The sequence below is a fragment of the Guyanagaster necrorhizus genome, assembly GCF_019112545.1.
Source record: "Guyanagaster necrorhizus MCA 3950 unplaced genomic scaffold BT62scaffold_2, whole genome shotgun sequence".
Taxonomy (NCBI): domain Eukaryota; kingdom Fungi; phylum Basidiomycota; class Agaricomycetes; order Agaricales; family Physalacriaceae; genus Guyanagaster; species Guyanagaster necrorhizus.
In genome coordinates, this window is record NW_025064881.1 from 1,466,338 (window position 1) to 1,478,593 (window position 12,256).

At 49.7% G+C, this 12,256-nt stretch overlaps 3 protein-coding genes across 3 annotated transcripts; 2 read left to right on the top strand and 1 right to left on the bottom strand.

Moving 5' to 3' along the window:
• The first annotated feature begins 160 nt into the window (after nucleotides 1-160).
• On the top strand, nucleotides 161-2,014 carry BT62DRAFT_926266 (enolase). Its single transcript, XM_043184989.1, has 8 exons — nucleotides 161-249; nucleotides 307-361; nucleotides 417-512; nucleotides 562-993; nucleotides 1,052-1,473; nucleotides 1,523-1,560; nucleotides 1,613-1,786; nucleotides 1,841-2,014. Exons 1-8 carry the CDS (start codon nucleotides 220-222, stop codon nucleotides 1,926-1,928), a joined length of 1,335 nt encoding a protein of 444 aa, XP_043045558.1. The 5' UTR covers nucleotides 161-219; the 3' UTR covers nucleotides 1,929-2,014.
• Nucleotides 1,968-6,873, bottom strand: BT62DRAFT_926268 (uncharacterized protein). Its single transcript, XM_043184990.1, has 18 exons — nucleotides 6,566-6,873; nucleotides 6,064-6,516; nucleotides 5,620-6,016; nucleotides 5,474-5,573; nucleotides 5,335-5,426; nucleotides 5,149-5,285; nucleotides 4,976-5,087; nucleotides 4,806-4,923; nucleotides 4,559-4,754; nucleotides 4,335-4,508; nucleotides 4,083-4,282; nucleotides 3,855-4,024; nucleotides 3,698-3,797; nucleotides 3,523-3,643; nucleotides 3,238-3,466; nucleotides 2,816-3,178; nucleotides 2,688-2,764; nucleotides 1,968-2,630 (listed from the first exon to the last, which is right to left on the bottom strand). Exons 1-18 carry the CDS (start codon nucleotides 6,821-6,823, stop codon nucleotides 2,184-2,186), a joined length of 3,744 nt encoding a protein of 1,247 aa, XP_043045559.1. The 5' UTR covers nucleotides 6,824-6,873; the 3' UTR covers nucleotides 1,968-2,183.
• An 18-nt stretch (nucleotides 6,874-6,891) lies between these two features.
• Nucleotides 6,892-12,255, top strand: BT62DRAFT_1071242 (uncharacterized protein). Its single transcript, XM_043178735.1, has 10 exons — nucleotides 6,892-7,048; nucleotides 7,097-10,482; nucleotides 10,536-10,644; nucleotides 10,696-10,813; nucleotides 10,863-10,987; nucleotides 11,039-11,256; nucleotides 11,323-11,543; nucleotides 11,598-11,720; nucleotides 11,771-11,982; nucleotides 12,036-12,255. Exons 1-10 carry the CDS (start codon nucleotides 7,003-7,005, stop codon nucleotides 12,080-12,082), a joined length of 4,605 nt encoding a protein of 1,534 aa, XP_043045560.1. The 5' UTR covers nucleotides 6,892-7,002; the 3' UTR covers nucleotides 12,083-12,255.
• Nucleotide 12,256: the final 1 nt, after the last annotated feature.

Genomic DNA, 12,256 nt, shown 5'->3' on the forward strand with positions numbered 1-12,256 from the left:
GCTGCACTAATCGCTGGGATGATTACCCGTTTCTCAGCGACATAATATATAGTATACCCTGTGCCTCAATGCACGCAGGCCTAGTCGCGAGGCAATCCAGAGCGCCCGTCGAACGCTGGAGTCGTCGAGCCATGAGTGCGTGGGAAAGACCGGATGACTTCATTAAGACGGTGAAATCGATGACCTGTTCTTGCTTCTGAACCACCACCATCTCTCATCATGTCCATTACCAAAATCCACGCTCGCCAGGTAAGGCGTCCTGTCCGTATCTCTCTGTACTATCCGATAACATCGTCCGTCGCGTAGATCTTCGACTCTCGAGGCAACCCCACCGTTGAGGTCGACCTCTACACCGCCAAGGGTGCGTATTCACCGCATATATGCGCATTTTCCTTGACCGTCTAACCCTGTTCTAGGCCGCTTCCGTGCTGCTGTGCCCTCTGGTGCATCCACTGGTATTCATGAAGCCGTGGAACTCCGTGATGGCAACAAGAGCAAATATGTCGGAAAGGGTACGCGCTCTTTTCTTCCCTCTTTCATGCATCTCATACAAGCGCTCAGGTGTTTCCAAGGCTGTTGCCAATGTGAACGAGACCATCGCTCCTGAGCTCATCAAGTCTGGCCTTGTAGTCACCTCTCAGAAGGACATTGATGATTTCCTCATCAAGCTCGACGGTACCCCCAATAAGGGCAAGCTCGGAGCAAATGCCATCCTTGGTGTTTCCATTGCCGTAGCTGAGGCTGCCGCCGCGGAGAAGGGCGTTCCTCTCTACCAGCATCTCGCCGATCTTGCTGGCGTCAAGCCTCCATTTGTCCTCCCCTGCCCCGCATTCAATGTCATTAACGGTGGATCCCACGCCGGAAACAAGCTCGCTTTCCAGGAGTTCATGTTGATGCCAACTGGCGCCACTTCGTTCACCGAGGCGATGAAGATCGGCACGGAGACTTACCATACTTTGAAGAAGGTCATCAGTGCCAAGTACGGTATTGACGGTACGTTAATATCAATTTTGGGTTATCACTAAAATCTTACGTGCACGCCTTCATCAAGCCGTCAACGTTGGTGATGAGGGAGGTTTCGCTCCCAACGTTTCTGGTGCCGAGGAGTCTCTTGAGTTGCTTTCGGAGGCAATCAAGAAGGCTGGATATGAAGGCAAAGTCAAGATCGCTTTGGATGTCGCGTCTTCCGAGTTTTATAAGGAGGGCAAGTACGATCTCGACTTCAAAAACCCTAACTCAGATCCTAGCAAGTGGATCTCCGGCGTTGAGCTTGCTGATTTGTACTTGGGATACGTCAAGAACTACCCCATTGTCTCGATCGAGGACCCATTCGACCAGGATGACTGGGAAGCTTGGACCCACTTCACTGCTAACAGCGGTATCCAGATTGTCGGTGACGATTTGACGGTGACCAACCCCTTGCGAATCAAGACAGCCATCGAGAAAAAGGCTTGCAACGGTCTTCTCCTTAAGGTATTTCAGTAACTATTTCCATCGGTACGCTTGCTCATCGTATTGGCAGGTCAACCAAATAGGTACCATCTCGGAGTCAATTCAAGCGTTCGTACCCTTCTCTTAATTCATTCCCCTCGTTGGTTGAAGCTTTTCTCAGTGCTCAGCTGTCGCAATCTGATGGATGGGGTGTTATGATTTCACACCGTAGTGGTGAGACCGAGAACACTGTTATCGCGGATCTGGCCGTTGCCCTAGGTGTTGGCCAAATCAAGACTGGTGCTCCTGCTCGTAGCGAACGTGTTGCCAAATACAACGCGCTTCTTCGCATTGAGTATGTTACAATATGTACCCTTTTTCCATATTTTCGCTAACATGCCCCTTTAAGGGAGGAGGTCCTTTCGTCTGGTGCCACCTATGCTGGTGACAAGGGTCTGTCTGCTGGCCACACGGCCCCCGCTCTGCTCAAGAAATAAAGAGGAAGTTGTTCAAAAGAAGAAAGCTGTAACGAATAGACATTGCTCATCATGTATTATGAAAAATACGACAAGTTAAATGCTCCTTCATATATGTTTATGGAAGAACACCAGCACTCTTTGAAAGTAGTACGGGTGGAATACTGCACTTGAAGAGACTGGGGTGTTTAAATCATCCAATATGCAATAGATCTAGCAAGGATTATATGGTATGTATCGTACATGTGAGGGTATCATGGGCATAACAGGAAGCCGTCATAATCCGGATACAACACTGGCCCTGTCCAGAAGACCCATCATGCGTCTACTCAAGCGCTCCGCTTCTAACTTACGCTCTAGCACCTGGTGAGAGGGAGTTTTTTTCTTGGGGAGCCATACTCTACCCCCGCTCTTGGTTTCCGCGCGCAGCGCATTGATGGTGGATAGGTCTACCACGCGAGGCGAGGTCGAGAACTTGATCACATCTCGATACAGCAATTTTGTCTCCGTCGTGAGAGAGCGCAGCGTTGGAGGCGAAGGGGAACGGTCCGAGTCTGAATCGTCCGTATCAGAGAGTCCGGATGGGTCGAGGGGTGGCGTCGGCGAGCGCACGAAGGGTTCCGGGAGTGGCGGGAGTGTCTCGATCTCGCGTAGCAGGTCTTGTCCCTTGAGATAAGAGTTCTCCGTCCTGACGAATCGGACTGTTCCTCGCAGGGCCTCGATCTAGACAAAAAATTATATTGGTTTGTTTTATTTTTTAAGGGGAGATGGCTGCCTTACCTGCTCCAGCAAATGGGATGTTTCCAGGCTTCCTTCAACGGTTATGGGTTCAGTTTCCATGGGTTGGACTCCGGGGACTATGGTAACGTCAATCATATCTTTTCGATAAACGATGAAACGAAGAGTACCTTGACGATCATGACCAGCTGTCATTGCCTTCATCTTGGCATTGTCCTGCTCTAAAGCATCCAAGTCGGCTTGAAGTTGCTCCATGGCTTCCTCATAGGCGCGCTCTTGTTTGTGAGCCTTGGCCAGCTCGCCTTCAAGATCGGCAATCGTATCCGCCTGTTTCTTGGCCGCCTCCATTCGTCGCTGCATGAGCTCAATCTTGACTCCTGATTCTTGGATGTTTTGGTCTTTGGTCTTCAGGCTTCGGACCAGCCCTTGCATCTCGTCGTTCAGTTGCGCGACTTTCCTCTCCGCTTCGATATTGACTGCTAAAGTAGCTTTGATCTCGTCAATCCGAGTCACCCATGGCGCTATGCTTGACGCTGGGGAATGCAAGGATTCAATGCGCATCAACAACCTAGAGAAAAGGTGTATTACTCACCCTTTGTGACATTTTCTGTTTCCATGATTAAAGGTAAGAGCTTAGCACCCTCTTGCACGAGCTGGCCAAGAGAAGCCCCGATGGGTTCCCAGAAAGAAGCGTTTATCTTCGCATCCATACCCACAGTTGTGGTAGTCGCTTGCTTAACATAGTCAAGAATGGTGTTAAGCTGGAAGGGTGTCTTTGCGCTTCTAACGTCACTTAAGTGAGGCATGATCTGCTTTGCTAACTGAAGGAGGAGAGATCAGCGAATGCGGTTGATGATTTAAAAAAATCAAAAATTACTGTAATTGCGAAATTGACAGGCTCTTGTACTGCATTGCTTAGAGATTGCATATGGGGCACAACGTGCGGTTTAAGATGCGCAGAGTCTTTGATTAACTCCTCTGTACGTTTGGTCAATTTCCTTTTGAAAAGCTAAGTTTCAAAGGCCATCATAAACAACAGAGTTTCAAGATACCTAGACAGGCTCTTGGCACTTTTGCACTGATCCAGGAGCTTCTGCAATGGGTCGAATAGATCAGTACCGATATTCAAACCACCCATATCTAGAACAACATCTGCACAAAAGGCACGTAAGTATGGATGGCAGTGGTTTAGTCGAATGTCTGGCTGACCTTCATCTTTGAGAATAGCCTCCACCGACGTCTTCGTAAGACCAACAGCAGCAGCGAAAATGTCAAGATCAAGATCGAAAGCTGTAACATATCCTTGCTCCCGCTCGCCCAAGTCATGTTCAAAGCCATCAAAATACTTGTCTGCGAGATGGTCAAATTGTGCTTGGATCCTGAGAAAGGTAAACAAATTAGCTATCTTCTCTTCATGCAGACAAAAATAAAACTTGCTTTTCGATGTCACTAGCGCATTCCATCTCCCGGAACGCGTCTCGTCGCAAGAGGTCGACATGCATGTCAATCCGCTTTTCAATCGGTGCGATCTCGGGATATATCCGGCCTTGGTTCAAGAAAGTTTCTACGTCGCATTTGCGCAATATAGCGGCGAAACGCTTGCAGAGAATGGATACAGCGGAAATTCGACCACGGAGCTGTCAAACATAAAATCAGTATTGTGCAGAGGAGGTACGGAAGCTTCCTCACATCACAGATACCAACGAGGATATCAGAACCTGGCCCATTAAGCGATTCAGGTAAACCATGAGCCTGAGCGACAACGGTATTTATCAAGTCTGCTTTATATGCCAGGCGCTGGAAGAACAGATAACAACTGGTTGCATCACTGTCTGTCTCGAGATACAATTGAGGCAGGTAGGGCTGTCATGAAATCAGCGCCGGGTGCGATATACGTCCTACAGAATACTTACCTGAACGATACCCAGTAATTCTCTGCTTTCCCTTGCCTCCAGTTGTTTGAGCTCCAGATCAATATTCCTGGCCTGGTTCTTAGAAGCTGAGGATTGGAGCTTGAGGTTCAACGACATCATGGCGGCCGTTTGAGACGCAGCCGTGGCGGACTCGTTTTGAGCAGTCTGCGTTTGTAGACGAAGAGCGTCGAGTTCCCTACAGAAAGCAAACTCAATATGCGGTTGCAACCTCGAATATGTCACGCACGTCTGAAGCTGGAGAACAAGCTCTCTGAACTGAAGAATGGTACCTTCCAGGTCGAGAGTAGCTTCTTCTAGTCCCTCGACCTTCCGGAGATGCTCTTGAATCTGCATATCTTTCGATTCTGCAAGGACGTCAGTCGCACTTGAGACTTCAAAAAGTCGAAATATACATACGAAGATCTTCCTGGAGACCCTTCTCAGTCTCGACATGGTTCTCCTCGAGCTCGTCACTGAGTTCCTTCAAAGCCTCGAGATCTTCGATCGTAATCCGCATTTCCTCGATTTTCTAAAAGAAGATAAAAAAAGGTTAAATGGTCACGTTTTAACAGGTAAAAATTACAGCATACTTCGCCGAGCATGAGATTGCGTTCTGTCAGCTGAACAAGCATCTCTTCCACGCCCAGAACATCGTCGAGTTGTAGTTTGAGGTCTTCGATCTGGACCTCTGCGTTAGACAATTTAATGACGGCGGAGTCGTACTTGGCTAGAGGACCATGAACTGCTAGGTACCGTAGGCTTAACGAATTACGCACATTGGAGATCGTCAATCTCCTCGACGTCTTTTTCCATTTCCGATATCCTCCTCCTTTGTTCCATTTCTGTTTCCTGTGTCATATCGCGTAGTCTAAAAGCGAATCAGACTGAGTGATGGGGGGGAACGACAAAAGGTACCTGACTAGCGCTTCTTTCAGTCGTTCATTCTGCTTCTCGAGGTGGAGGTATGCAACAGAGTCTTTGCCGGTATTACTGTTTGCTTTATCAATGGAAACGTCTGTGCTTGGTGAGAGAAAGGGCGAGCGAGGGGCATAAGCACATACCTGCATGCTCTTCCTTGTAGACGTCCAGTTCTACTTCAGCAAGAGACAACCGATCCTTGAGTTCCTCCAGCTCTGCCTCTGCGATCTCTGCTCTTTCTTCGGCAACTTCTTTATCCAACATCGCCATCTCTAGTAGTTCCTGACCATCGAGAAGGCGCGTCTCGGCCAACTGCGCCAGTTGTTGAGCATCTGCAAGTTCGCGTTTAGTGGCGATGAGATCAGTTTGAAGAGAGTTGAGTTTTGCTTGGAGCTTGGGACGCAGGGCGACAAACGACTCTGCTTCAGAAAGCCGCGTTTCTAGCTCGCGAACATGCCTTGCATCATCAGCACGTTTAGCCTCCAAGACGCGTACTTTGGCACGCAGCTCATGCAGTTCTTGTTCGTCTGGAGGTGGCGGCTACAGACAAGGTCATTGGAGAGGTTTCGATAGAAAACTAAACGTACAAGTGGAACCAGAGGGGAAGGCGCTCTCGTGGCATGATGCAAAATTTGAGGTAACGGAGACGTAGCCGGTTGAGATGGAGACTGAGAAAGTGGAGAAGAGACGCGTGGAATTGTTGTGCCGCTTGACAGGGATGTCTGTTTCTGTGTAGGTGACGGGATATTTCGTAACAATGTCTTGGTGGGAGGTCTTGAGGGCGTCGCCAGCTCCGGCGGGCTGGATCGTACAGGGATTGACTTGCGAGATTGCAGGGTAGTTGGAGGCTGCCTCTTCGTCGGTGATGGCTGCCCCAATCGACTCGTTCGTGAAGCAGGCGTCGCTACAGGTTTAGCTGGACTATTTGACCGTATTGACGATGCTGGTGAAGCTGCCCGTATCGAATTTGACCGAGTCATCCCCACACTGGAGGTTCGTTGGTGGCCAAACGAAGGCCTAGTAGCAATCGGTGCCGGTCGCTGCGACGTCGGTCAATGGTAGAGTGCATATAAGAAGGTAAGTACGCACGCTCGGCCCCGCTGCTGGCTGTTGTTCCATGCCATACGTTCCTTTTATCTGCACAGGCCTCACAAACAACCCGTAGTTCATCCTGCATTTAAAGTAGGCCTGGCCCTCGAAAGACCCGTCGTTTTTGCCATTGGGCTCGTACAATTCAATACCGAAGAACTTTCCCGGCTTTGCATTTAACGATCCATTCCAGCGAATCACCCCACGTCCAGCAGGTACGTCGACTATGGTCCCAGTAGAAAGATTAACAGCGCTCATTGAGTCTAACGGCGTCCAAAGACATTGAAGGTGGTTGACGCGGAGAAAGGATGTCACACGTGTGACCTTCCGTAGCTCCTTCCATCTGCCCAGTGGGGCCTCCACTGCAATCGGTCCGACCTCCAAGTCCCAGGATTCCCTTACTGACTGGGAAGCGTTCTGCTGGGATTTGAAGGAAGATGTCCGACCATGTAGCTTCGAGGCCGCCGCCAAAATTTCACACCGGTATGCCCTATTTTTGCCTACTTGTTTTGTGGTAACGCGTATCGTCAGGTCTCAATTCTGACTCAGAGAGCGAGACGGATTCGAGCAGGATGCAGTCGCATTCAAGGACGAGGACGGAAAATCATCTTTCTCATCGTGGGGCGTCGCTCGAAACGTCTGTGGATGCAGCCGCACCTCCCATTCCGTACTGGTCAGCAAAAAGGCATCTAACATGTGGCAATCCTACCCCTCAGCCTCCGTGGTCTGCTCAGCTCACACCATGGCGCAATTCTGCCCTAGGAAAGCTCAAAACGGCCAATGCAGCATTGATTCTCTGCCTTAACATTGATGTCGACCCACCCGACGTTGTCAAAACTCAGCCGTGTGCTGCTTTAGAGTGTTGGGTTGACCCTAGGCTGCTACCCTCGAACCGCGCAGTCGAAGCCATTGGTGCGAATCTGAAGTCCCAGTATGAAGGACTTAGTCTCAAGATTCAGTACAAACCAATACTCGACCCTTCGCAGGAAGACATCCGGAAATGTTGTCAACAGCTGCGCCGACAGGCCAAGGACGACGCCGTGTTATTTCATTATAATGGACATGGAGTTCCCAAGCCTACAGCCAGCGGAGAGTTGTGGTGTTTCAACCGGAACTACACTCAGTATATTCCGGTGTCTCTTCAGGACATACAGAATTGGCTGGGATCTCCTGGCGTGTATATATGGGACTGTTCTGCTGCGGGCCATCTTCTGCAGAATTTCAACACGTTCGCGGAACGCCGTGACAGCGATGCAACCATGTCACATGGTGGCTACGCGCCAGAGCGTACACCGTACCTGCAGTCGATACAGCTAGCTGCGTGTGCCGCGAATGAGCATCTGCCCTCATGCCCTGAGTTACCTGCCGATGTTTTCACTTCATGCCTCACCTCCCCCATTGACATGGCCCTTCGGTATTTTGTCCTTAACCAAAAATTACCAGACGGCGTCGAGCAAGATATGATCATGCAGCTTCCAGGAGATCTTAAAGATCGTCGTACCCCTTTAGGAGAATTGAACTGGATCTTCATTGCCATCACTGATACCATTGCGTGGACTTCCTTTTCCCGAGAGACGTTTTCACGGTTATATCGATGTGACCTCCTCGTTGCATCGCTTTTCCGCAATTTCCTGCTCGCAGAGCGCATCCTGAAGAATTACGGGTGCACTCCGCATACATACCCTCCCCTTCCAGCCACTAATACACATCCTTTATGGGCGACGTGGGACCTAGCTGTCGACGCGTGTTTGCGACAGCTGCCCGATCTTCTTCGTAATAAAGCCCCGGCCAAAGCTAAGAACTCAGCTACTGGTCAGCCGCCGGTGCCTGCGGCAGTGATCACAGATGAAAATGAAGTTTTACCTGGTCGTATCGGGAGTCTTCGCCATGTGACCAAAGATGAAGATGCTTCTCAGATCCCACCATATACCTATGTTCCTAGCCGATTCTTCGCTGACCAGCTCACTGCATTCGAAGTATGGATATCTCGAGGTGGTTCCGCCCTGACTAGACGTGGTCCTATGTCCATGCCAATTTCAAAGGAGAAAGGGTTGGAGGAGAACGGAGCGACTGCTGATGGTGTAACCGAGGACAAACTTGTTCCTCGGAAGCCGCCAGATCAGTTGCCCATCGTTCTCCAAGTCCTGCTTTCCCAGCCACATCGTCTACGTGCACTTATTCTTCTCTCTCAGTTCGTAGATTTGGGACCATGGGCCGTTAACATGGTCCTTTCCATCGGTATATTCCCCTACATGGCGAAGCTTCTGCAAGCTGCTGGGCAGGACCTTCGTCCTGTGCTCATCTTCATATGGACCCGCATTCTGGCCGTTGATCCGTCGGTACAAGTCGACCTATATAACAACGCTCAAGGATACCGTTATTTTTCCAAAATTCTTGCAATGCCTGACGACGGCGCTCTACCGAACTCGTCCGAGCATCAAGCGATGGTTTGCTTCATTCTAGCGTCTCTTTCCCGTGACTTTCCCAATGGACAGTCTGCATGCTGGGACGAGCGAGTCTTCGATGCTTGTCTTGGCAAGCTAGGTGATCCTGACTTCCTGCTTCGTCAATGGGCTGCCTTGTGTATAGCCCAACTTTGGGATTCAAATGACAAGGGTAGAAAGGAAGCTGTACAGCGTACGACCACCGATAAGCTCAACATCATGCTTAACGATGAGTCCGTCGAAGTACGTTGTGCTGTACTCTACGCCTTGCAAACATTTATGGGGGCCAGTGGTTCGTTGGATCCAACTAAGAGAGGAGGCGGAGGCAGCGGAAATTTGACGGGGCTCTTCGAAATGGAAGAAAACTTCCACATGCGTGTAGAGGTCTCGTTGGTCATGGGTGCTACCTTCATCATCAAGGATGACGCCAGCCCTATGGCACGGAAGGAGCTACTGGTTTTGATAAGCTGTCTGGTCAGGGAGTGGAGAGGTCACTTTGTTGTTTGTGCGTGGTTATACTGGGAACAGAACCAACGCTGGCGAACAAATGGCCCTGGTCCACATTCCCCAACTGACGACGTCAGCGGACAAGCAATCGAAGAATGGATAGAGAGTTTCGACTACTCCAGTCAAGAAGATAACCGAGTCATTTTGTCGTCTTTCTTCACAATATTTGTAGTTCTCCTTGACCTTTCGGAAGACCCTTACTCTGAGGTTGCTGTTAATGCACAGACGATCGTGGACTATATCGTGGCGCTTCTTTTGGATTCGCCGTTCAGTCGACATGATGCGACCAGCCTGAGACGGCAGCCCGCTGTATCTCAGGATTACCGACCACCAGTTATTGAGGCTGCACCTCGATCAAGAGTACCCTCCTCTCATTCTCCCCTCGTGTCCACTCCGCCATCTCCAAAGCAATCTCGTCCAGCATTCACTCGCAGCGATACAATGACCTCCATGACCACGTCTGTGTCGAACACCCTCCGGCGCACTTCTTCCTTTGCTAACGCTCTGAAGACCTTCGCGAACGGTGTCGCTTTTCCTTCTCTGGAGGATGGTCACTCTGCGCTGTTTGGATCCTCGCGTCCGGAATTTGACATATCCCGGCCACCATCTCCTAACCTGAACCTTGCGCGGTATTCACCACCTTACTATCGCATGTCTCTACCTGTCTATCAAAGCGGGCATTCATCTTCTTCCTCCCAACAACCATCTGTACTAGACTACACTCCGAAAGACGTTATGGATGCACTGATGCTGGAGGATATGGAAAGGTTGAAAGCGCGACATAGAAAGCACCGACGTGGCGGTGGTTCTATGCCTAGCCCAAGTAATAGTACTTTCTCCACTGAATCTTCGGCTAGCAGTTTGATGTTGGGGCTGGGAACAGGTATGGGACTGCGGGACGTGCTTCCGCTCAAGAGCACGTATTTTGATTGGTGCACAGAGTACTTTACGGAACCGCAGATGAGGGTGAGTGCTATTCTTTATAGGAAATTTTCTTTAGTGTACTGATGTCCTGGTAGCAAACGGAAGCGGATGAACCGGGTAGTATGCAATACAATCATCAAGTCTGGAGACAACGTCGAAACGAGAAGGTCGACGTTGAGACCCATTCCCAGGCAGAGGTTGCGCGTACGTCTATCGTTATTGCTCGACTGGGCTGATAGCTAATTCGTCTATTAGCGTGCCATCGATGGGACAGGCCGGTAGCGACGTTACAATCTATCGGACACCCGATGACTATGGCGTTCCATTCTTATGACCAACATCTTGTACTCGCCAATGAGCACGATATCGTCGCGTAGATTTTCCTACCATGTTCTTTGATTTCTCGACTGATTGTATCACAGAGTTTGGGACTGGTCTCAGAAGAAGAAATTGAATCAGTTCTGCAATGGTAATCCCAAAGGAACTTCAATTACTTCCATGCATATCATTAACCAGGATGTTGGTGGTATTATAATGACCGGATCGGGTACGTTTCTCTGATTGGGATGCTTAGGTCGTATTGAATTGCTCTAACTAGATGATGGTATTGTGCGACTTTTTCGTAATTATGATCCTACCCTAGAGCAGGGGCCTATACAGCTGGTCAGTGCGTTCCGCGGCCTGCAAGAGTTAATATCTATCAATCGCGGATCTGGCCTTGTCATGGATTGGAAAGCTGCGAACGGGACCTTACTTATTGGTGGAGATTCTCGTATCATCAAGAGCTGGGATGCTCAGACGGAGTCACAGGGAATGGTACGTGGATACTTACATCGCACTTACATCGCACTATCGTCTCCAGCAATCTGAATATTCAAATAGGACATCGTGACCGACTCCGAAAGTCCGGTTACAGCCATTGCCTCGGATCGTCATGGTTACTCTGAAGTTTTTGCCGTCAGTTTTGCTAATGGCGCTGTGAAGCTATTCGATGCCCGAATCGATGACGAGGAGCCTGTGATCATGACATTCCCTGGCCATACGACGTGGGTTCAAAATATCTGTCCACATCCGGCGTCGGGCTTCCAGTTCTTGTCCGCTGGGTGTGTCTAACCTTTTGATCTCTTCCTTTCTCCGCCTTACACATGAATATGTAGCGTGGACGGTGTCGTCAAGCTTTGGGATCTCCGAAATGAAAGGCAGGCCGCCGAAACATGGGATCTGAACTCAAGGGGACTGTCCGCTTTCGATGTCCATCGAACCACCGAAGTTTTCGCCGGGTAAGTGGTGATAGCTTCAAAGTTCATTCCGTCATTGACCATTGGATTAGATCCTCCGCTATAACACCTCACCAATGGAAGGAGCAGAAGATAACGGTGCAATCTATCAAAGGACAGATGCAGCCTTCCAGCGTTTCGGTTCCCACTGGGCACGTCCTTCAAGCACCTCGCATCCCAGCATCACCCTTTTCGCACCGACTGACGTCTTTGGTGTTCCATCCCACGGAAATGTTATACGGTGTCGGAGAGCCAGACGGTACCGGTGAGCTTTGCGTCATCTCATTGTATTGTACAACGCTGACTGTGTATCGGCAGTCCGAATCCTGGGCTGCAATTTAACGTCGGACCCGTCATCCAATTAATCGGGTGCCGCATTTAGTGGAATATATCTACGTTCATCGTCTCGCAAAATTATTCTTGCTTTGTTTGCACATATAATAATTGTACCGTAGAATCTATCGCAATAATGTATTCGTTTAGCTGTGATATTGTACCAGTAGAAAATGTAATGTACATGGCTTGTCCATGGCTAGGGC